The 26,006-nt window shown below is 46.9% G+C and overlaps 1 protein-coding gene across 1 annotated transcript in view; it reads right to left on the reverse strand.

Moving 5' to 3' along the window:
- Positions 1 to 26,006, reverse strand: part of LOC120918604 (protein-glutamine gamma-glutamyltransferase 5-like) — a 75,395-nt gene that overhangs the window by 36,336 nt on the left and 13,053 nt on the right. The window contains exons 2-5 of the mRNA XM_040330276.1: positions 19,560 to 19,739; positions 19,150 to 19,392; positions 8,177 to 8,295; positions 1,116 to 1,244 (exon numbers count right to left, since the gene is read on the reverse strand). Coding sequence (XP_040186210.1) covers positions 1,116 to 1,244; positions 8,177 to 8,295; positions 19,150 to 19,392; positions 19,560 to 19,739 — 671 coding nt within the window. The remainder of the gene's footprint in view (positions 1 to 1,115; positions 1,245 to 8,176; positions 8,296 to 19,149; positions 19,393 to 19,559; positions 19,740 to 26,006) is intronic.

Below are 26,006 nucleotides of genomic sequence, written 5' to 3' on the forward strand. Positions count from 1 at the left end.
AAAACGAGCAGAATTCAAGCTAATGGGGTGTGCAGTACCGCATTTGGCCAGAGGTGCGGGGGCGCCAGTGAAACTCGGAATGGTTTAGAACCGTTAGTGAATACTCGGAATCACTCGTAAATACTCTGTTCCCAAGATCAGCCGAGCTGTCCCCGAGTATTTCCGAGGCTCCTTGCCCCCCCCCCCCACCTCTGGCCACATGTGGTATTGCATGCCATAGAAGTCAATGCGGAACAAATTATTAATTAATTGTTTCCTTTGACTGCTATGGGGAAACTCGCTTTGATATGCGAGTGCTTTGGATTACAAGCAATCTCCTGGAAAGTATTATGCGTGTGATCCAAGGTTCCACTGTATCTGGCATCTACACAAAACTGAAATATTTTAAAATAGCTAAAACTGTAAAGGATTAGAACCTCCTTCTGCATGAAACAAAAATATTGCACAATGCAAACATTCCTGTCTATAAGTACCGTATTTATCGGCGTATAACACGCACCCTAACTTTAAGAGGGAAGTTATAGGAAAAAAACTTTCCACAGCCGCCTGCGTATAACACGCAGGCACAGTTTACCCTCTATTTTCAGGGTAAAAAAGTGAGTGTTATACGCCAATAAATACAGTATACTCCTAATAAGGAGCTTTGAAAAGGGGAAGGCTTAACCGAATAATGACTGCATCCTGTGATCTAATAAAATAAGTCGGCGGTCATTATATAATGTCACTGGTTAACAAACCAGAGCTTTTTTTCTCAGAAAATAGGTGCAGGAACTCCACCACGACCCCGTTCAAATTTCACAAACAGTAGAAGGGTCTTAAAGGGGCAATAAATACCAGGATTGCATTACATACAGAGTGCAGAGTCCAGGGGGTTACACACAGAGTGCAGAGCTGTCACTTGTAAACACAAAAACCAGACTTCTGTGTTTACAAGTGATTGTGGTGAGCAGGCACCAAAGGGTCTGAGCCAAAGGTGGTGGAACTGAGTTCCCCCAAGTTCCCCCTGAAAAAAAGCCCTATAACAAACTAAAAATCAGATCAATCCAAAGTGCAGTGTTATAGATTACATATCAAAAGGTTTTGGTTCTCTTTACTTACTGAAATTGTATACTCACCATGGCGCACACTACTCGACTTATGTATACTGCACTATTTCTACAAGATAAATCCTTAAAAGCATCTTTCAGGTAGTTTAAGTTCTTGTCCAACAGCTTTAAGCTTATATCCAAGATGTCTTCTTCAAACTAAAATGAAAGGTTGGCTTAATATTAGTATATGGGGCAACATCATATAAATAAATATAAAAGAATATTCTGAGAGCTAATGATGGCACCTGACCTACTTGTTGGCTTTTTTTTTACGTTTGCAATTTTTTTTTTCCCATTTGCTTAAAATCTGGACATAGATCAGTTACCTTTCTTTTCATTAAGCCCTTGGCACCTTTCAGGGGGAAGGGGGGTGCAGATACCTGTCTGAGACAGCTATTTGCACCCCTTCCGGGTTCTGACTCCCGCGAGAGTCCAACCTCGTGAAGTCACCCCCCCCCTGCTGTCTTCTGGGAAACACTGTTCCCAGGAAAGAGCGGGGACCAGTGACGACACGCCGCGATCCTCGCGCATGCGCAGCAGGGAATCGGGCAGTGAAGTCGCAAGGCTTCACTTCCTGATTCCCTCACTGAGGATGGCGGCGGCAGCAGCCGAGGACCGAGCGATTGCTCAGCCTCGTCTGCTGACATCGCGGGCGCGCTGGACAGGTAAGTGTCTATTTTTTAAAAGTCAGCAGCTGCAGTATTTGTAGCTGCTGGCTTTAAAAAAAAATAAAAAAAAAAATGGGTGGACCTCCGCTTTTAAAGTGGTTGTAAACCTACAGGTAAGCCTATAATAAGGCTTACCTGTAAGTACTGGAAATATCTCTTAAACCTGCACGGTTTAGGAGATATTTACCATATACGCTTGCGCCAACATCATTATTATTTAGGTACTTATATAGCGTTGTCAATTTACACAGCACTTTACATATACAATGTGCATTCACATCAGTCCCTACCCTCAAGGAGCTTACAATCTAAGGTCCCTAAATCACATTCATATACTAGGGCCAATTTTAGGCGGAAGCCAATTAACCTACCAGCATGTCTCTGGAGTACATTATAGGCGCATGTGCACTGAAGAAAGGGCAGGATCGTGCCGTGACCGGCGACTCCGGCCAGTCACAGAGCCAGAGTCCATGGCCCCTGTGGCAAGAGGGGTGAAGATGGATGCAGCCACCAGCGGGGACAACGCAAGCTTCGTTTGCAGGTGATGCATACTAGCCTATTATGCTTTTACTTTGCAGGGGAAAAAAGAGGAAGTAAAACCCATCAGGGTTGTCCCCAGAAACATAACAGAGGGGAAATCTTCCAATGGGGAACTCTAAGGGGAAAGGGAATAGCCGCTCCAGGTGGGAACCCAGACGAACATCCACCGTTGCAGACAACTCAGGTGCAGGCAATGCACTTAGCAAAGCAGGAACAAAGATTGTCTCTGGACAGCCGCACACTGAACAAATTATAGCCTTTATTGAAAAAAGGACAGCACTACAAGTCATAGCAACGTAAAATAAAACCCAACTACTGACGAGTTTCGCACTAACACTAGTGCTTAGTCATAGATGACTAAGCACTAGTGTTAGTGCGAAACGCGCCAGGGTTGGGTTTTATTTTACGTTGCTGTGACTTGTAGTGCTGTCCTTTTTTCAATAAAGGCTATAATTTGTTCAGTGTGCGGCTGTCCAGAGACAATCTTTGTTCCTGCAATGGGGAACTCTAGTTCTGGTTATCAGGGGGTACCTAAGGATTTCCCTTCATTTTCAGGGATTTCTTATCATTTCCTGTTTTGGCTATGGGACAGGAAGTGAAGAGAAATCTCTGCAATGGGACTAAGATGGCGGAAGAAAAAATCTAACACGGGTTATAACCCTTCCTTGCGCTATCGTAAAATGAAAAGAAAAGTTTTGTCCATAGTTCTGCTTTAGTGTTAGCTGCACTGTTTAGTTAGTGTTGCCCAGCAGTGTTGCCTAGCTCTGCTAACCAGACTTTTCTGGGCTTTTCTGAGGAGTACATACCTCTGCTAGTCTGGAAAGGGGATCTGTATCTAGGTGAAAAGTGATAACTGCTCTCTGTCTGGGAAGAGAAGGACAGAGCTGCTGTGGATGTAATCTCCATTTGAATAAATTACCACCCCTTCTGGGAGCACAGTTAGGGTTCCAGGGGCTAGTTATGGATTTACTGCCAATTATGGACTCTTTAATGGACTTAAGGTATGACCAGGCCCAGATTTACTCCCTTTACCGCCCCAAGGCCAGGTCCTTCAATGCCACCCCCGCCTGCGCAGTACAGGGGGGACATTATCCGCCGCCGGGGGACTTTTTCGGCAGGACACTGAGAAGCGGGGGGGGGGGGGGGGGGGTGTTGCTGACATTGAGAACCGGGAGGGGGGTTGCTGCTGCCAAGAACAATCTCACCTCCTCTTCCCTCTGTTTTTTCTCCTCTCACCATCCGCATGACAGGGGGGAACTCCCGATATGAAAGTGAAAGTGTCCTCTCCTCTCAGCCGCAGTGCCGCCCCTGCACCCACTGCCGCCCCGAGGCCTGGCCTTGTTGGCCTTGTCTGGAATCCGGCCCTGGGTATGACCACCTCATGGGCCACTATTGAGGGGCACTAGAGAACTTTGTGAGAAATGTGATGGTGATGTTATCAAGTACTGCTCCAATGTCTCATTTAACTACTCCGGTAAAGGATCTTTATTGTTCATCTAAATAACCTGGTCTGAAGTCTCTCAAGGAGTGCATGTATTAAAAGAACAGGGCTTATTCAAGGGGACGTGAGAAGATAGAGACGATACAGTACATGGGTCTAATGAGCAGAGAAGCTGTCCTAAGGAGGCTTTATAAACCCGTTGCTAAGGACTACCATGTTTGCGTCACTTGCTAAGGCAGCCAACCAGCCAGGAAACCGGTGACATGGCAGGGGTGACTGAGGCCTCGTACACACGACCGAGTTTCTCGGCAAAAACCAGCAAGAAACTTGCTGGGAGATATTTTTTTGCCGAGGAAACCGGTCGTGTGTACATTTTCGTCGAGGAAACTGTCGAGAAACTCGACGAGCCAAAAAGAGAGCAAGTTCTCTATTTCCCTGACGGGAATGGAGAAACTTGCCTTGTCGAGTTCCTCGACAGCCTAACAAGGAACTCGACGAGGAAAACGATGTGTTTCGCCCGTCGAGTTCCTCGGTCGTGTGTACGAGGCTTGAAACTCTAGTGGTGAAGGTGTGTTCTGTTTGGCCCCTTGACTAGTCACCAGTTCCCCACACACTGGGACCAACCTCGTGGCACAGAGTATCTAGGGACCCAGCTTGGAGTCACAGAGAGAGATGAGAGGGGCCCCAGGAGGAGAACAAGCATGGAGTTATGGAGAAGTGTGTTTCCTGCATCCATTAGTAACATACAGAACATTGTCATTGAGAGTGAGGTGACAGGACTTCTAAGTTGGTGGAGAGCGGGAAAAGCTCCACGGTACCGGCTCAGAACTGCACACCTGGGGAGAGGTGATCTATAACATAAGTTGTGTCTGCAGTGCATTGTTCAATGGACTTTTGTTAAAGGAACCCGTTGGGAAAATTTTAGTTGATCAGTGTCTACATCCAATCAAATACAGGCACTGTTCCGGTGTTCTGACAGCCGGCAGGGGAGATATATATATCCACGTTGTTAGTGTGGATGGAAGAATCTGTTTGATGATGATGTCCTCATATCAGCGCCACGCTCTGCATCTGAGGAATTCTCACCATTGGAGAAGATATGAAGAAGAAAACTAACCTGCGTGTTATGTGAATAGAGCTCAGAGTTGGGCCTTAAAGAGACAATGAGGTTGATTTACTAAAGGCAAATAGACTGTTCACTTTGCAAGTGAATGAGCTGAAGCCCTGCGGACTTCCATTATGTAATCATGTGCAAAAAACAATTATTATTTTTTTTTTTTAATTATTATCTTTGCATGCGATTGGGTATTCCTGACAAAGTGAAATTTCACCACATTCACTAAGTTCTTGCACTGTTAACAACTTATTTGCCTTTAGTAAATCAACTCCAATGTCACCTTGTCATTCCTGCTAATGCTCTATATACAGTATTTGCTGCTCAGCAGTAAAATGAGTAATAAAGGAAGTTTTTTCATATTTCTTTAGCGCCCTCCTCCCATTGAGTGGGCGCTATGTATTAAATTATAGTTGTCTGAGCAGTACCGTATTTTCCGGCGTATAAGACGACTTTTTGCATCTAAAATCATGCCCCAAAAGTCGGTGGTCGTCTTAGGCCCCGTACTCACGACCAAACATGTCTGCTGAAACTGGTCCGTGGACCAGTTTCAGCAGACATGTTTGGCCGTGTGTAGGCCCGAGCGGACCATTTTCGGGCGGATCGGACAGGTTTCCAGCGGACAACTGTTTCCTGGACTTGCTTTAAAACAGTCCGCTGAAAACCTGTCCGCCCGGACATGTACGGTCGTCTGTACAGACCTACCGTACATGTCCGGCCGCCCGCCATCCCTCGCATGCGTCGAATGACTTCGACGCATGCGTGGAAGCATTTTAAAGGCAGGCCGCCCACGTCGCCGCGTCATTGTCGCGGCGACACCGCGGACACGCCCCGCGTATTGTTTACGCGCGGACCTCTGTTCGATGGTGTGTACAGCCATCGAACAGAAGTCACCGGGCAGACATGTCCGATGAAAACGGTCCGCGGACCGGTTTTATCGGACATGTCTGCTCGTGAGTACAAGGCCTTATACGCCGGGTACCTCTCGGACGAGAGGACATCCGTGATAGGCGGAACACTGAAGAGAGGCTCTGCTGGGAAAATTAGTGTTCCGCCTATCACGGAACAGCCTGAGGAGGAGGCGCGGCTTTTGAATAAAGGACGACCGCAGCCTGAGAAACCCTCGAAACAGGAGAAGGTAGGAAGATCGTCGAGGTAGGCATACTGGCACAGTGAGGCAGGCATACTGGCACAGTGAGGTAGGCATATTGGCACAGTGAGGCAGGCATATTGGCACAGTGAGGCAGGTATACTGGCACAGTGAGGCAGGCATACTGGCACAGTGAGCCAGGTATACTGGCACAGTGAGGCATGTATAATGGCACAGTGAGGCATGTATAATGGCACAGTGAGGGGTCATCTTATACAATGAGTATATCCCAAAACCAGCATTTTAGCTGGAAAATTTGGGGGTCGTCTTATACGCCCAGTCGTCTTATACGCCGGCAAGTACAGTAGTTTTGGCTCAGAATGATTTTTCTAAATTGTTGGTTCTGTTCAGTTCAGCTGGGTTTCACAAGTTTCCCCCTGACGATGGGTGTCGCTGTCACCGCAGGTCACGGTTGGAAAGGCAATAAGCTGGACGTATTGGGTATCTCTCTCTCAGAAGAGGCTCAGGGGGGCGTGGTGAACCCGCTATGCATTCTGGGGAGGGGTACTTAAGGGACAGACGCTGTTTATTGGGGTTTGTCTTCCGATCCCGACTTGAGGGCCCTCCTGGCCTCAGGGATGTTGAGCTGTTTCTAGCCTCGGGGCCGGCTGGCCCGAGGCCTAGCAACTGAGAGTAGGCCCAGGAGTTTCTGGGGCCTACTGATCCAGGGATGGTCCTTCGCTACCGTATCTATGGAAGGAAGCTGAACCGGTGGGATTCAACTGATAGACGTACCCTGGCAGATTTACCTGTGCTGCCGGTCCGGCTGAAAGATTCTTGGCACCGTGAGTCGTGTAACTTTTGTTGGAACTATATCGAGTGTGCAGTCGGTTACATGATCTTGTGGCAGAAGATCGTGGGACGGCCTGACGACACTTATCAAGTCTGTGGCAGAGACTTTGTCGAGCTTTCTTGCCTGAGTCTTTCCCTGTCCCTCTACTCCTCTGTAGGAGAACTTTGTTAACCACTTAAGACCCGGACCTTTAGGCAGCTAAAGGACCTGGCCAGTTTTTGCGATTTGGCACTGCGTTGCTTTAACTGACAATTGCGCGGTCGTGCGACGTGTCTCCCAAACAAAATTGGCGTCCTTTTTTTCCCACAAATAGAGCTTTCTTTTGGTGGTATTTGATCACCTCTGCGGTTTTTATTTTTTGCGCTATAAACAAAAATAAAGCAACAATTTTGAAAAAAATTCAATATTTTTTACTTTTTGCTATAATAAATATTCCCCAAAAATATATATATATAAAAAAAAAAAATTTTTTCCTCAGTTTAGGCCGATATGTATTCTTCTACCTATTTTTGGTTAAAAAAAAAATCGCAATAAGTGTTTATCGATTGGTTTGTGCAAAATTTATAGCGTTTACAAAATAGGGGATAGTTTTATTGCATTTTTATATTTTTTTTTTTTTTACTACTAATGGCGGTGATCAGCGATATTTTTCGTGACTGCAACATTATGGCGGACTCTTCGGACAATTTTGACACATTTTTGGGGCCATTGTCATTTTCACAGCAAAAAATGCATTAAAAATGCATTGTTTACTGTGAAAATGACAATTGTAGTTTGGGAGTAAACCACAAGGGGGCGCTGAAGGGGTTAAGTGTGACCTCATTTGTGTTTCTAACTGTAGGGGTGTGTGGCTGTAGGTGTGACGTCATTAATTGTGTTTCCCTATAAAAGGGAACAGACGATCAATGACGGCGCCACAGTGAAGAACGGGGAAGCTGTGTTTACACACAGCTCTTCCCGTTCTTCAGCTCCGGGGACCGATCGCGGGACTCCAGCGGCGATCGGGTCCGCAGTTCCCGCGGTCACGGAGCTTTGGACCGGGTCGCGGGCGCGCGCCCGCGACCCACGGTTGGGGCCTTAAAGAGGATGTACCTGTACGTGCTTGTGCCCAGCCGTGCCATTCTGCCAACGTATATGTGCAGGAGGCGGTCCTTAAGTGGTTAATAAAACCCTTAAAACAGACTTTGTGTTTGATGCGTACATTCTTGTGGACAACTCTTCAAGGACAGCCCCTGAAACGAACGTATGGAACAGTAAGGTAACGGCAGGCCCAAATCTAAACCAGCAGCTCCTTCAGGGGTAGTGCTACATTTCCTTGAGTGTTACTTGTTAGAACATATAATTATAATAGCCATTTTTTAGAGTAATCCAACACAATATACCTGCCCAAAGTTCCATGGACAAGAAGAAATCCATTTGTGGTTGCCTTGATAAACAAACCCGTAGTCATTAAGGACGTATTCCTGACGCTTGGGTTCATTCTCCAAGAAGACGTCATCATCTGCCAAGTTCAGACAAGAGATAAACTTACAAATTTCTGGCAGACACTAAAACAAGTACCATCGTATATACGTAATTGTCTTGATTTATATTATTTTGTTTTCAAGACAGTCATGTAATTTTCTTAATCCAGTAACTTTTGCATTCTCATCAAGGTTTCAGCACAAGTAATTCAAGTAAAGGCAGGAGAACTTTTGTGATGTATTTCAGCTACATTACTACTGTGTTTTTTTTTTGTTTTGTTTTTTATTGTAAAGCATATCTAAACCCAAGTTCAAAAATGTAATATATTGAATCTTACCAGGCCTTAGATGTGGTGGCTGTATTTTTTTTTTTTCAAGCCTTTTTTTTTCACCTGGTCATCTTACAAGTAAAACTCTTCTTGTCCTAGGGCAGTGCTTCTCAATTATTTTCTGTCATGCCCCCCCTAGGAAGAAGAAAACATTTCGTGCCCCCCCGCGCGACTGTAAATAGTATCATTTGTCTATAAAATTGTTATAAGTACACCTCTGCATAACACTGTATCCTTATTAACGTATAAGAGAATAAAAAAAGAAAGAAATGTGGATCAATTTACAACAAAGAATACGCCTCGCTACATACGCCTCGTCATATTTCCTCGTCTTAGCCTTCGGGAGACTTTCTGTTATCTCCTTCTCTCTCCGCCTGTCTTCTCATCCCTGTTAAATTTTTTCCATGATGTCACTTGAGGGTCTGCTACACTTCGTGTCTACAAAGAGTCACACGGGCGGGTTTGGCCAATCAGGATAGGGCATTATGTCTATCCAATCGGGTCTGTTCTCCTCGAAAGGGTCACGTGGTCCTCCGCGTCGGGCTGCTACTGGGGCTGCGCTGGGACAATCTCAAGTGATCGCGCCACACTGCTCCCTCTCTCTGCAGTATGCAGTATTTGCCGAGGTCAAACGAGCCCCCCTTTACGGAGCCTCGCGGCCCCCCAGGGGGGCGCGCCCCACTATTTGAGAATAACTGTCCTAGGGTGACAATGCTTACTCCACATACCGTATTTTACGGCGTATAAGACGACTTTCTAACCCCTGAAATTCTTTTTCAAAGTCGGGGGTCGTCTTATACACCGGTAACCTAATGCTTACCTTATCCCGGAACCGTGACATGCAGATCGCGGCCGTCCTTTTTTGAAAAGCCACGCCCCTCTTTCTGCTGTTCCGTGACAGGCCGAACACTTCTCTTCCCAGGAGACACTGGGCCAGATCTAGAGAGAGAGTACGCCGGCGTATCCACTAGGGTTGTCCAGATACCGATACCAGTATCGGTATCGGGACCGATACCGAGTATTTGCGGGAGTACTCGTACTCGCGCAAATACCCCCGATACCTAAATAGAATACTTCCCCCCCGCCGCTGCCGCCGCATCGCACCGCCGCATCGAAAGCCGCCGCATGGGTTAAACGGCGTGCGGGAACATCACAGCTTTCATTTGAATAGCTGTAGTGTTCCCGCGCGTATAGACACTCCCCCTTGCTTGGGATTGGATGGGTGAGTGGCGGCTTTCGGCGGCAAAGGTATGGGGGAAATGGCTGGAGGGACATGGCTGCATATGTGAGGGACATGGCTAGAGGGACATGGCTGCATATGTGAGGGACATGGCTAGAGGGACATGGCTGCATATGTGAGGGACATGGCTAGAGGGACATGGCTAGAGGGACATGGCTGCATATGTGAGGGACATGGCTAGAGGGACATTGCTGCATATGTGAGGGACATGGCTAGAGGGACATTGCTGCATATGTGAGGGACATGGCTGCATATGTGAGGGACATGGCTAGAGGGACATGGCTCCATATGTGAGGGACATGGCTAGAGGGACATTGCTGCATATGTGAGGGACATGGCTAGAGGGACATTGCTGCATATGTGAGGGACATGGCTAGAGGGACATGGCTGCATATGTGAGGGACATGGCTAGAGGGACATGGCTGCATATGTGAGGGACATGGCTGCATATGTGAGGGACATGGCTAGAGGGACATGGCTGCATATGTGGGGGACATGGCTGCATTTGGGGACACATTTAAAAAAAGTATCGGTATTCGGTATCGGCGACTACTTGAAAAAAAGTATCGGTACTCGTACTTGGTCCTAAAAAAGTGGTATCGGGACAACCCTAGTATCCACTGATACGCCGCCGTACTTTCAAATTACCCGCGTCGTATCTTAAGTTTGAATCCTCAAACCAAGATACGACGGTATCTGGGTTCGAACCGACAGGCGTACGGCTTTGTACGCCTTCGGATCGTAGATGCAATACTTCGGCTTCCGCTGGGTGGAGTTCGCGTTGTTTTCCGCATCGGGTATGCAAATTAGCTTTTTTCGACGATCTACGAATGTACACGCAGCCGTCGCATTCTTTTACGTCGTCTCTAGTTGGCTTTTTCCGGCGTATAGTTAAAGCTGCTATTTTGCGGCGTATAGATAGACTAGCCATGTTAAGTATGGCCGTCGTTCCCGCGTCGAAATTTGAATTTTTTTTTTTGTTCGTATGTCGTCTGTGAATAGGAAAGGACCTAAGTCACGTCTAAGTTCAAAAAATGACGTTTGTTGCGACGTCATTTCACACAAAGCACGGCGGTAAATTTCGAAACGGAGCATGCGCGTTCAATCGGCGCGGGGACACGCTTCATTTAAATGAATCACGCCCCCTAATCGCCGATTTGAATTCCGCCGCCAGAAATACACTACGCCGCCGTAACTTACGGCGCAAAATGTTCCTGGATTCGACATAAAGCCAGATAAGATACGGCGGCGTAGTGTATCTCTGATACGTTGCACCTATCCATTTCTATGTGGATCTGCCCCACTGTGTTTAGTGTTTCGCGTATCACGGATGCCCTCTCGTCCGAGACCGAGGACAAGAGGGCATCCGTGATAGGCGGAACACTAAACACAGGGGGCCGGATTCAGAAACGAGATACGACGGCGTATCTCCTGATACGTCGTCGTATCTCTGAGTCCGGCCGTCGTATCTATGCGCCTGATTCATAGAATCAGGTTACGCATAGATATCCCTAAGATCCGACAGGTGTAAGTGACTTACACCGTCGGATCTTAGGCTGCAATCTCACGCTGGCTGCTAGGTGGCGCTTCCGTTTGTTTACGCGAGGAATATGCAAATTAGTAGTTACGTCGATTCAGAAACGAACGACCGCCCGGCGCATTTTTTTTACGTCGTTTGCGTTCGGCTTTTTCCGACGTAAAGTTACCCCTGCTATATGAGGGGTATTTGCGGCCTATCCTATGTTAAGCAAGGCTGTCGTTCCCGCGCCGAGTTTTGAAATTTTTACGTCGTTTGCGTAAGTCGTTCGCGAATACGGCTGGACGTAATTTACGTTCACGTCGAAAGCATGACGATTTGCCGACGTCATTTGAAGCATGCACACTGGGATTCATTCGCGGCCGGCGCATGCGCAGTTCGTTTGGCGCGGGGACGCGCATCATTTAAATGATACACGCACCCTACCCGCCGAATTTGAATTCCGCCGGGTGGTTTTACGCTACGCCGCCGCAACTTTACAGGCAAGTGCTTTGTGAATAAAGCACTTGCCTGAAAAACTTGCGGCGGCGTAACGTAAATGAAATACGTTACGCCAGCAGAAAGATCCGCTGATCTTTCTGAATCTGGCCCAGTATCTCCTGGGAAGCCGAGTGTTCGGCCTATCACGGAACAGCAGAAAGAGGGGTGCGGCTTTTGAAAAATGGACGGACGCGGTCTGCATGTCACGGATAAGGTAAGCAGTGACACACTGAGGCATGTTATTGGGCACACTGAGGCATGTTATTGGGCACACTGAGGCATGTTATTGGGCACAGTGAGGCATGTTGTGGCGCACAGTGAGGCATGTTGTGGCGCACAGTGAGGCATGTTGTGGCGCACAGTGAGGCATGTAATTGGGCACAGTGATGCATGTAATTGGGCACAGTGATGCATGTAATGGTGCACAGTCTGGCATGTAATGGCACAGTGAGGTGAGGCGAGGCATGACTAGTAGGAAAGGGGTCGTCTTATACAGTGAGTATATCCCAAAACCAACATTTTAGCTAGAAAATTAGGGGGTCGTCTTATACGCCGGTGATCTGCCGTGCTGGTTCCAGGTGTCCTGGAAGTTCCAGCGCATGCGCAAACTGATGCGCTGAGCTGGTTCCAGCTATCGGGAAAGTTCCTTCAAGCACTGCGCAGGTGCAAACTTGCTGACGGAAATCCCCGAACGGCGGCCGGCATCCAGGGCGACGTGGATTGTGAGGTAAGTGGCCAGTCGGCCGCGCTGCGCTCGGACGGCTCGCTTCGCTCGCTCGGCCTCCTGGCTCTTTTTTTAACATCCTCCAATCCACGGGGATGTTAAAGAATGAGCCTGGATGCCGGGCGAGGTTCGGGGATTTCCGTCAGCAAGTTTGCACCTGCGCAGTCATTGAAGGAACTTCCCCCACAGTGGAACATTGAGGACAATACACCGGCAAATACGGTACTCTATCTAGGAAGCTTAGTCACCATAGGATAGGACTACAAACTTTTCCCCTTTTCCTCCTCTCCATTACATAGGAGCAACAGAATCTGTAGTCCACAGAGATTAGTGGGAACAATGCAATTAAGTAGAATACCGCACAGGCAGAGAGCACAGGAAGTTACTAGCTCACATTATTTCTGGCAGGATCAACAGGTATTTTTTGCATGTATCGAACAGATATAAAAATGCTTTAAAGGGGTTGTAAAGCTTTGTGTTTTTTCACCTTAATGCATCCTATGCATTAAAGTGGATGTAAACCCCTCTCATGCATTCTAATCTCCTGCCATAGTGCTGATCTATAAGGATATAGATGTCTCCTGCATGTATCCTTACCTGTCAAATGTCTCCCCTCTGTCTGTTATGAGACCCGAAAAACTGCAGATTCTGTGGGTGGGTCTGTTGTCTGGAGCTCTGTGGGTGGAGTCGTGATGTCAGTAGACTCCCCGCCCTCCTCTACATGCCTTTTGTCAACATGCATTTTTTTCCTATGTATTCCTTACACTAAATTTTGCGATGATCACTAACATCCAGTCAAAATCCAGAAAAGTAACCACATGACTTCAAAAAGGAGTGGGGGTGGGAATCAAAAAAATAATGCCTGTCTCCAGGCTAGTGCATGAGATATGTAAATAACCTGTCACTTACAGCAAGGGGGCGGAACGGACCAAGGTTTTTCTCTGTTAGTCCGTTTTATTTCACTGAACAATAAAAGAGGATTGCTCAGAGCTGAATTAACTCTGTGTGGCAAGACTGGGCACAGATGATAGGAAATCTTATACTCTACATTGTGACGTCAAAAAAATAAATAAAAAAACATTCTGGTTTACATCCACTTTAAGGTGAAAAAACGTCCGATGCTTACAAGCCCCCCAGCCCCCCCCCCCCACATTTACTTACCTGGGCTGTTCTCGGCTCTTCATTTTATGATTGATAGCAGCGCAGCCATTGGCTCCTGCTGCTGTTAATCAACTCAATGACACAACGTGCCAAGGGGGCGGGGCCGAGTCATACACTTGGCGGCTATGGCTGCCGACTGTATCACGGGAGTGCGCACGCAAGCTAACCCCCTTGGGTGAGCGCTTCCCAGAAGGGGGTTAGCTCTTGCGGAGAAGAGCCGAGACAGCCGCACGGGGAACTCCAAGGAGAGCGCTTCTACTTGATGGTTTATTAATGCAGGGAGGAGCCACAAGCGTCGTTGGGGGACCCCAGAAGACGAGGATCGGGGCCACTCTGTGCAAAACGAACTGCACAGTGGAGGCAAGTATGACATGCTTGTTATTTAATAAAAAAAAAAAAAAAAAAGAGCCTTTAGTAACCCTTTCATGGTGCATTTAACAGAGCAAATGTGAGCAAGTAAGAGAAGTTCCTTGTTCATGTTTACTGCACTTTAAAAAATATTGTTCTATTTAAGATTTGTAATGATGGACATGCATACTTTGGGCCAGATCCACGAAGACTTACGACGGGCGTATCAGTAGATACGTCGTCGTAAGTCCGAATCCCCGCCGTCGCAACTTTAAGCGTATTCTCAAACTGAGATACGCTTAAATGTTGCTAAGATACGGCCGGCGTAGGTCTCCTACGCCGTCGTATATTAACTGCAAATTTACGCTGGCCGCTAGGTGGCGTTTCCGTCGATTTCCGCGTCGAGTATGCAAATTAGCTAGATACGGCGATCCACGAACGTACGTCCGGCCGGCGCATTTTTTTACGTAGTTTCCGTAAGGCTTTTTTCAGCGTATAGTTACCCCTGCTATATGAGGCGTATCCTATGTCAAGTATGGACGTCGTTCCCGCGTTGAATTTTGAATATTTTATGTCGTTTGCGTAAGTCGTTCGCAAATAGGGCTTTGTGTAGAATGCCGTTCACATCGTAAACATTGGCTTGTTGCGGGTTAATTTCGAGCATGCGCACTGGGATACCCCCACGGACGGCGCATGCGCCATTCAAAAAAAATGTCAATCACGTCGGGTCACATAACATTTACATAAAACACGCCCCCCTGTTCCACATTTGAATTAGGCGGGCTTACACCGGCCTATTTACGCTACGCCGCTGCAACTTACGCAGCAAGTGCTTTGAAAATACTGCACTTGCCCATCTATGTTGCGGAGGCGTAACGTAAATATGATACGTTACGCCCGCTCAAAGATGTGGCGATCTACGTGGATCTGGCCCTTTGATTCTATTACAAGATCGATCAAAAGCAATCGAATTAGCGGTACACATAACTTCCATTTCGAATTATGACGATTTGATTTAGATCAGATACGTTAAAACGAAGTTGACCAGGCACAGTGGAAATGTGTTTATGGTTTTGCATTGATTGGTGCCATTGGAATGCTGTGTTCAAGAATGTGATCTCCTTCTGATTGATTTGTTATCGAAATTGCATGGGAAAAACAGAGATGTAATCAATAACTTATGATCTGATCTACATGTTGATCGAAATATAAAATATAAAGAGCTGAATTGTGGGATGGAGAGAGACGCCTGGTGGCCTTTTTATATATTGCATCTTTCCTGATATGACCCATTAAAGTGGATGTAAACCCAAATTTATTTTTTATTTTTTTGCAGGCACAATTTAGAGTATACGATTTCCTATCATCTGTGCCCAGTCTTGCCACACAGAGTTACTCCAGCTCTGAGCAATCCTCTTTTATTGTTCAGTGAGATAAATCTTGACAAACAGAAAAACTTTGTCAAATCCTCCCCCTTGCATTGAGTGACAGGTTATTTACATATCTCATGCACTAGCCTGAGACAGGCATTCTTTTTTAATTCCCACCCCCACTCCTTTTCTGAATTTACGTGGTTACTTTTCTGTATTTTGACTGGATGTTAGTGATCATAGCAAAATTCAGTGTAAGGAATACACAGAAGAAAATGCATATTGACAAGGGGAGTGTAGAGGTGGGTGGGGAGTCTACTGACATCACAACTCCACCCACCAAGCTCCAGACAACAGACCCACCCACAGAATCTGCAGTTTTTCAATTCTTATAACAGACAGAGGGGAGACATTTGACAGGTAAGGATACATGCAGGAGGCATCTATATCCTTATAGATCAGCACTATGGCAGTAGTTTAGCAAGCATGAGAGTGGCTTTACATCCACTTTAATATCGAATGATCTAAATAACTGGTGAGAGTCCATTTAATATGATATTTGCTGCACGGTGGTGAAATACCACATTTGCCAGCGTATAAGACGACCTTTTACACCGAAAAATATGTCTAAAAAAAGCCGGATGCAGACTGCGGACGTCCATTTTTTAAAAGCCGCGCCTCCTCCTCGTGGTGTTCCACTCGGTTTCCCAGAAGAGCCTGTGTTTAGTGTTCCGCCTATCACGGACATCGTCTCGTCCTCGGACGAGAGGACATCCGTGATAGGCGGAATGCTGAACACAGGCTCTTCTGGGAAATTCTATGACGGAACACCACGAGGAGGAGGCGCGGCTTTTAAAAAATGGACGCCCGCAGTCTGACTCACTCTGCCAGGCATAATGAAGATCGGCAAATTGAGGTGAGGCAATGGCACAGTGAGGCAATGGCATAGTGAGGTAAGGCACAGTGAGGTGAGGCAATGGCGCAGTGAGGTGAGGCAATGGCATAGTGAGGTAATGGCACAGTGAGGTGAGGCAATGGTGCGGGTTAGGTGCGTTAAGGGAGTGGCACAGTGAGGCAATAGCACAGTGAGGTGAGGTGAGGCAATGGCACAGTGAGGGGGGAAGGGGGTCGTCTTATACGGCGAGTATATCCCAAAACCAACATTTTAGCTGGAAAATTAGGGGGTCGTCTTATACGCCCAGTCGCCTTATGCCGCGTACACACGGTCGCTTTATGTGATGAAAAAAAACAACCTTTTTAAAAACGTCATTTAAAATGACCGTGTGTGGGGAAAACGTTGTTTTATGTCTTCTGAAAAACGAAAAAAAAAAAAATCGAGCATGCTTAAATTTTTTGTGTCGTTTTTCAAAACGTCGTTTTTTGTGTCATAAAAAATCACCGTGTGTAGCTAAATCGACTGTTAAAACTACGTTTTTAAACCCGCGCATGCTCAGAAGCAAGGTATGAAGTTCGCTTCAATGGAAAAGAGTGCTGAACATAACCGCGATTTGCTAGAGCATTTTGAAAAAACGATGGTGTGTAGGCAACGTCGTTTTTAAAAATTGAAGTTTCAAAAACGTAGTTTTGTTTCATGATATAAAACGTCGTTTTATTTCATCACAAAAAACGACCGTCTGTACGCGGCATTATACACCGGCAAATACTGTAGTAATGGGAAGAACACATTTCACTTTGTTTCCAGCCAGGGCTGGTGCAAGGATTTTTGACACCCTAAGCGAAACCTCATTTTGCCACCCCCCTAGCTCCACCCCTGACTCCACCCCCTTTTCCCTGCCCACCTTTTTAATGCAGCGCCCATCAAACGCAGCCCACCAGCGGCCTACAAATGCAGCCTCACCAGCACCCATGAAATGCAGCCTCACCAGTGCCCATGAAATGCAGCCTCACCAGTGCCCATGAAATGCAGCCTCACCAGCACCATCAAATGCAGCCTCACTAACACCCATGAAATTCATCCCACCAACACCATCAAATACAGCCTCACTAACGCCCATGAAATGCTGCCAACCAGCACCATGAAATGCAGCCTCACCAACGCCCATGAAATGCAGCCCACCAGCACCATTAAATGAAGCCTCACCAACGCTCAAGAAATGCAGCCTACCAGCGCCCATCAATGCAACCTCACCAGCACCATGAAATGCAGCCTCACCAACGCCCATGAAATGCAGTCTACCAGCGCCCATCAATGCAGCCTCACCTGCACCATCAAATGCAGCCTCACCAACGCCCATGAAATGCAGCCTACCGGTACCCATCAATGAATGTTTGCTTGCTTCCATTCATTCGGGAGTTGGGACACAGACACAGTCCTCCGTTGCCGAGGCGCTTCTGACACTATGTGCGAATGGAGCGGCGGCTGCCTGCTGATGCTGAGACTTAGCTGCAGAGAGAAGAGAGTAGGAACACCAGTGGCCGGGCGCCGTAGATAGCAGTGCACCCTAGCCGGCTGCCTAGTTTGCCTAGTGGTAGCATGAGCCCTGTTTCCAGCACAGCATTTGCAGAAAGAACTTGCAGCAAGCTTGTGTTCTTGTATAGCATTTTCCTCCTGCTATCTGCAAATATGTGTAGCGCCCCCTTACTTTCCGTATGGGCACTACGCTAAAGTTAGTGGGGAATGGGAAAGTTATTTTGCTCCCATTCGCAATTTGTTAAATTTGGGCTGCTGTCATTCCTGAACTGTCCTGTAGGTCAGTCTGCGTTCCAGGGGTGTCGGTTCCACCCCTGGGCGACAGGTGGCGCTGGAGGGGTTCTGGCAGAGCCGCTTTTCCCCAGCAGCCAATTAGAGGAGTTTTCCCTCGCGGAGCATGCTGGGGAGGAGTATATCTGTGGCAGACGCCATTTTCCTTGGTCCTTCGCGGGTTCCAGGTGCGGCACCCACCTTTAGGGTGTGCGCATCCAACGGACCCTGGCGATGGCCGACCAAGCCGGGGTCGCATTCTACGCAGAGTTCCATGTTCCTGAGAGGGGCCCCAGTAGCTTACTGGGTCCCCAGTTCTATTGAAAAGATCTCAGGCTGGGTGCCGCTCGATTGGGGGGTCAGCTTGAGGAGAACCCGGAGGCAGGTTGTACTCAAGCCGACCCCCCAATCGAGCGGCACCCAGCCTGGGATCTTTTCTACAGAACTGGGGACCCAGTAAGCCACTGGAGCCCCTCTCAGGAACATGGAACTCCGCGTAGAATGCGACCCCGGCCTGGTAGGCCATCGCCGGGGTCCATTGGATGTGCACACCCTAAAGGTGGGTGCCACACCTGGAACCCGCGAAGGACCAAGGAAAATGGCGTCTGCCACAGATATACTCCTATCCAGCATGCTCCGCGAGAGAAAACTCCTCTAATTGGCTGCTGGGGAAAAGTGGCTCTGCCAGAACCCCTCTAGCTCCACCTGTCGCCCAGGGGTGGAACCGATACCCCTGGAGCGCAGACTGACCTACAGGACAGTTCAGGAATGATAGCAGCCCAAATTTTACAAATTGCGAATGGGAGCAAAATAACTCTCCCATTGCCCACTAACTTTAGCATAGTGCCCATACTGAAAGTAAGGGGGCGCTACATATGCAATATCAATTTTTTACTTGATTAAAAAGAAGTACAGAAAATTATAAATATTATATTTTAGTACAGAAGGAAAGAAAAATTATGTAAAAAAAAAAAAAGTTTCCTTGAAATGCTTTTGACATACCTGCACACCAGGGGTTGAACAGCAGCACAAACGTCCCTAGCTGATAAACCGCGTTTTTACTGCCCTTGGAAATCTGAACCTTTAGAGTGTATTGTCCTATAATAGCATTGGGTGACGGCATGATGACGATCACCACTGAGTCGGATCCATTGGACTCCAGAGCTGCACTCCAGGCTCTTCTGTTTAATGCCTTTGTTATGGGGAATATGACTTTTGTTCCAGAAGGCTGGTCAGGCCACGGGCCTAATAACACAAAACAGTAAAAGTGTATGAAGAAGGGTGGATCAAAGAGAAGATTCATTGTTAAAGCTCGGTATTAGTCAAGGTGTCATAATACATTTTTATTTGCCATAGGATGTTATTGTTTACTTTACTGAGCCTTCGTGGCTTCTTTGAGGAGAATCACTTGCCTGTCTCAGCAATGCAGAGAATTTTGTCGCTCCCTTCTTCAAATCCTCTTGTTTTGAAGTGTAAGACGAATGAAAATGGCTGTCCCCTGCGAAGGATAAGACGCCTGTCGCTAAATTCTATTGTATGGTGCAAGGTGTTGTTTTTCTGGCATTGAAAGTCTGTATAGGCCACATCCAGTGCTAGGAGAAGAAAACATAAACATACTTAGAATGCCTGATACTGATGTGTTCACGGGGTTCATAGACAATCTTATCCTGATATAATGCTAAAGTCGATTTGAATCCTAAGGCTGCATTCACACCTGAGCGTTTTGTCGCCTGAAGCGCGACGCCCCAAAACGCTAGAGGGAACTTATTTGGTTCAGATGATGTCAAGCATGTGTGGCGGCAACCAGGTGAGATGTACAAAGACAAGTGTGTCTTGCCTACAGTCAAGCATGGTGGTGGGAGTGTCATGGTCTGGGGTTGCATGAGTGCTGCCAGCACTGAGGAGCTACAGTTCATTGAGGGAACCATGAATGCCTTGAGGGCCTAGATGCTGAAGCTACTGACAGCTGACTGAGGAAGAAAGAAAGGGTTGGGACTTTAAATGAGATGCGTGTTGATGCAAACAGTATGTATAAGTAAATAAGTAAAATTGTATAGCGTAATAACCAGGCTCAAACTTATCTCCTGTATTAGGTCTGCGGTCTCTGACCGTCTCCTGTACTATGTCTGCAGTCTCTGAACGCCTCCTATACTATGTCTGCAGTCTCTGACCATCTCCTGTATCATGTCTGTAGTATGTCTGGGGGCTCTTTCTAACAGAAGCCCTCTCTGTTTCCATCAGAGAGGTTCCCCTCCAGGTCCCAATAAAGTACTCTGCTTCTCTTCCTGCATTTTGTTTATTGTTAAGAGATCATGTAAGGATCCCAGGGTAATGAAGACTTTGTGGGGGAGCATCTCTGTGGTTGAGTCATTGCCACAGAAACATTTGCAAAGGGGAGGAGTTAGTAAAATGACCACGCCCATTTGGGGGCGCCAGAAACATTTCTGCACCCAGGCGCCTGTGACCCTAGGATCGGCCCTGTACACACGGCCGGGTTTCCCGTAGGGAAAATTGCGGGGAGAGCTTTGGCCGGGAATCCTGGCCGTGTGTATGCTCCCCGCAGTGTTTTCCTATAGGAAAACTGCCGGGTTTAAAACCGCCGGGAAAATAGAGAGCATGTATTTTCCTGCCGGGATTCCCGGCAGTTTTCCGGTCGGGAAAACTGCGAGGAAGCACACACACGGCCGGTTTTCCCGGCCAAAAGCTCTCCCCGCAGTTTTCCTGGCAGGAAAACCTGCCGTGTGTACGAGGCTTGAGAGAAATTTGGGCTGCTGCCACTCCTCTTGTGTTAGAGAGTCAGCTGTGTGTGTGTTTGACCAAAGGTGACATCAGCTGGTCCATGCACCCATACCCTCACCCCCCCTCCCCCCCATATACTGTATGAACAGTTTACATTTATTTCAATAATAGGCTCAACAGCATTTACAAACTGGCGTTTAAAGTAGAATTATGTATATAAAAAATGTAATGCATCACTTAATGTTAAGTGAATCTGCACTTAAGTTTTTTTCTCAGCCCCCCCCAACAATATAAAACAAATACCTATTGATCCTGCCAGTGAAATCCACATAAACCTGCTTCCTTTGGTGGTGTGACAACAATGCTGCACTGCTCGTGAAATTTTAGTGCTAATCTTAAATAAACTGTGCCTGATGAAACTTCTGTGGTATGAAAAAACATTGCGTGGGTATCAGCATTATCACTGCTAATTCACAGGTATGTCAATCAGCACCAACCACACCTAGTCCTGCCCATTTTTTGGATTGGCAACCTCTGCTGCTGATACACTTTCATGCCTCGTACACGCAACCGTTTTTTTTTCGGCAGGAAAAAAATATGTTTTTCCCGACGGGATTCCTCTCAAGCCTGCCTTGCATACACGCGTTCAGGAAAGATACCGCCCGTTTAAACCATGGAAACGTACACCTCGTACGACGGGACTATAAAGGGAAAGGTTCCATTCAAACAGCGCCACCCTTTGGGCTGCTTTTGCTGATCCTCGTGTTAGTAAAAATTTGGTGAGAGAGACGATTCGCGCTTTTCATGCACTGCATTAAACGATGCAATAATTTTCAGCGTGCCGAATGTGATATCTCCATTACGAACGCTAGTTTTACCAGAAAGAGCGCTTCCGTCTCATACTTGATTCTGAGCATGCACGTTTTTTTGTCCCCTCGGAAAAGCATACACATGACCCGTTTTCCCGATGTCCGCCGGGATCCTGACGGGAAAAAAAAGCACTTTTTTTCCCGCCAGTTTTCTCGTCGGGAAAACTGCGATGGAGCATAGACATGGCCGTTTTTCCCAGCCAAAAGTTCTCATGGTCGTGTGTACAAGGCATCACTGTGAGCTGCAGTGTCTGAGAGGTGGAGTGTGTGACACATAAATGTAGGCGACATTTAAGGTTAGTTTACACTTACTTCAAAACATGGCTTTGGACACACTTTGTCAAAGCTCCTGTCACTAAAATAAATGGTTAGCTTACAGTCATGTTTACACCTGCTTTTGCTTGGTGCTTCGATGTGGCTTTGTTTAGTATTCGGGGGGGGCTTTGGTGGAGCTTCAATGGGGCTTCGGGGAGGCTTTGTGGGGCTTCGATGAGGCTTTGGTGGGGCTTCAAGCGAGCTTTGCCATAGACTTACGATATACGTCGACAAAATGGCACGGCTGGGCACAAGGGCATACATGTACGTCCCTTTTAAGATCCCAGCCGTGGGTCACAAGCACGCCGTGCGCGACCCGGTCCTCTTCTCTGTGACCATTCCCGCAGGAACAGCGGACCCAATCGCCGCCGGTGTCCCGTGATTGGGTCACAGAGAGGAAGAACGGGGAGAGGTAAGTGTAAACAAACCTCTCCCCGTGCTTCCTAGTGAGAGTGTCATTGATCGTCTGTTCCCTTTCATAGGGAACCCTACAGCGCCCCCTCCTGGTTAACCCCTTTACTGCCAGTGTCATTTTCACAGTAATCGGTGCATTTTTATAGCACTGTTCGCTGTAAAAATGACAGTGGTCCCAAAATAGTGTCAAAAGTGTCCGCCATAATGTCGCAGTCACGATAAAAATCGCTGATCACCGCCATTACTAGAAAAACAATTATTAATAAAAATGCAATAAAACTATCCCCTATTTGGTAGACGCTATACATTTTGCGCAAACCAATCAAACGCTTATTGTGATTTTTATTTTTTTTTACCAAAAATATGTAGAAGAATACGTATCGGCCTAAAAAAAAAAATTGTATATCTTTTTTGGGGATATTTAATATAGCAACAAGTAAAAAATATTGCATTTTTTAAAAATTGTCACTCTATTTTTTGTTTATAGCGCACAAAATAAAAACCACAGAGGTGATCAAATACCACCAAAAGAAAGCTCTATTTGTGGGAAAAATTTTGTTTGGGAGCCACGTCGCACGACCGCGCAATTGTCAGTTAAAGCGACGCAGTGCCGAAACACAAAAAAGGGGCCAGGTACTTTAGCTGCATAATGGTCCGGGGCTTAAGTCGATAAATAAAGATTTAAGCAGAATAATGGCAGATGCGAGGCACCCATTGCTTATTTTATAGGTTTTAGCTTGTCTGGACAGTTAACGCTTGTGTGCTCTTCTTCTTAGAATGTATACAAAGCCATTTTGTTGCCTATGCACAAAAGAAAAAAGTTAAAACTTTGAAAGTGCTGAAAACCTCCCTTTGGAATAACTAGTCATACACCATATAAAGATAAAACATTATTTTAATAAATTTGTTAAAATGTGTCTCAAAACACAAGACACTACATTAAAACAGAATGTACCAGCATCATACTACTAAACCCCATGCACTCTCTCTTGTCTCCAAAAGGTAAAATACCCTCTAGTAACTGATCTGATATAGCATAGATATCAAGGAATACACCAGTCAATGGAAATTGAAACCAAGCAGACAACCACAACCCAACATGTTTCACCTCGTCGGCTTCTTCAGGGGTTTTAATACTGCATACTTCTCCCCCGGCATGTGGTGCTGATCTTCAACTGAATACATTTCTATTTAGAAAACTACTTTTAAGTGTTGCCTGTGTCCCCAGTGGGGAGATTCAGTCCTGCTATTCATCTTGTGACCATTGTTGGCAGTACAGGAAGTCAGGGCCGATCCTAGGGTCACAGGCGCCTGGGTGCAGAAATATTTCTGGCGCCCCACATGGGCGTGGTCATTTTAATAACCCCTCCCCTTTACAAATGTTTCTATGGCTACGACTCAACCACAGAGAAGCTCCCCCACAAAGTCTTCATTACCCTGGGATCCTTACATGATCTCTTAAAAATAAACAAAATACAGGAAAATAAGCAGAGTACTTTATTGGGACCCGGAGGGGGGCCTCTCTGATGTACACAGAGAGGGCTTCTGTTGGAGAGTCCGTTAGAAAGAGCCCCTAGACATACTACAGACATGATACAGGCGACGGTCAGAGACTGCAGACATGATACAGGCGACGGTCAGAGACTGCAGACATGATACAGGAGACGGTCAGAGACTGCAGAAATGATACAGGAGACGGTCAGAGACTGCAGACATGATACAGGAGACGGTCAGAGACTGCAGACATGGTACAGGAGACGGTCAGAGACTGCAGACATGGTACAGCAGACGGTTAGAGACTGCAGACATGGTACAGGAGATGGTCAGAGACACATCAGTTTTGGACGGACACACACCTATGCTCAGAACACTAGTTCTGGATGGACACAAAAAAAAGAGAAAAGGAGGGAGGGGAGAACTCTGCCACTTCGGCGCCCCCACCTCTGCAGGCTCCTGGGTGCAAAGCACCCTGCCTAGGATAGGCCCTGCAGGAAGTCATGAGAAATACAAAACAGTTGAGTTGTAACAGGAACTGGAGATGCCAGGAAAATCTATTCTAGTAACAAAAAAGGGAATTCTGTCCTTTTTGAAGAGATATCTTCGAATTGTGTGCCGTGTCCATTGAACAGTAAGGCTGAGTTCACATTATTTGTGGAGCGAGTCACAGCAGGGGGTCTGGTACGTTCCTGTTCACCATTTCAGGGGCGAACTAGGTCAGAATTATTGTCTGAATTTGGATCTGGAACTGAGCCAAAGACGCACAGGACCCCTGTGCAAGTTGCTCCGCAGCCATCCCGGAGCTATGCAAACCAGCTCCATTGAGAGCCGGTCACAGTCTCCTGTCATGTGAATTAAATGCGGGGAAACCCACACCAAATTTCCATAAGTGTGAACCCAGCTTGAATGAAGAGAAATTTCCCCAATGGGACACAACTACTATAACTGAAAAAAAAAAGTTTTAACTTTACATACACTTTACGGAAGAATACTGCACTATGGGCAGGGCTCAAGTCCTGCGGGAACGGAGTTCCTGCACTTTTTCCTCAGCAGGAACGCAGTTCCCTTTGCAGGACTATAGCAGCCAAGCCACCCGAGCCAATCCTTCACTAAGCGGCGATGCCCAGCTCGAGTCACTGTCAGGGGTAGGCGAACCTTAGTAATCCTTTATGTTACTGGCCGCTTCCTATATATGGATTCATCTGGTAGTTTGTAGGTATTCCGTCACTTCCTCGATGCCGTAATGTCTCCTGGGAGCTTTTGTCATTGTTCCCAGGAGACATTGCGGAGGTCTGCCGCAAATTATCGAGAGATTATGCGTATGAGCGTATCATTTCTTTTTTTGGTGGGGGAGTGGATTTTGGGTGGGAGTTCCCACACTTTTTTCCCCAGGACTTGACCCCTGACTATGGGTCTCTTTTCTGTTCTTGATACTTTCACTAAAATTACAATATATGTAGATAGAGGTTTATGTGTCGCATTCATGATTTTGCATGCTCACCTAAAGTTTATATAAGCCCTTAATCTATGATTTAGTATTTTTGGCATCATGCCTCAATCACTGGAATTCATAGTGTTGTAGACACTGATTAGAAATCCTGGCCCGGATTCAGAAAGGAGTTACGACGGTGTATCTCCAGATACGCCGTCGTAACTCTGAGTGTGAGGCGTCGCATCTCTGCGCCTGATTCATAGAATCAGATACGCCTCACTGTTGCCTAGATACGAGCGGCGTAAGTCTCCTATGCCGTCGTATCTTGGGGTGCATATTTACGATGGCCGCTAGGTGGCGCTTCCGATGATTTCCGCGTAGAATATGCAAATGAGCTAGATACGCCGATTCAGAAACGAACGTGTGCCCGGCGCATTGATTTACGTCGTTTACGTAAGGCTTTTTTCGGCGTAAAGTTACCCCTGCTATATGAGGTGTAGCCAATGTTAAGTATGGACGTCAGGACAGCGTCGAATTTTGCGTTGTTTGCGTAAGTCGTACGCGAATAGGGCTGTGCGTAAGTTACGTTCACG

This window comes from Rana temporaria, chromosome 12 (assembly GCF_905171775.1).
Source record: "Rana temporaria chromosome 12, aRanTem1.1, whole genome shotgun sequence".
Classification (NCBI taxonomy): Eukaryota; Metazoa; Chordata; class Amphibia; order Anura; family Ranidae; genus Rana; species Rana temporaria.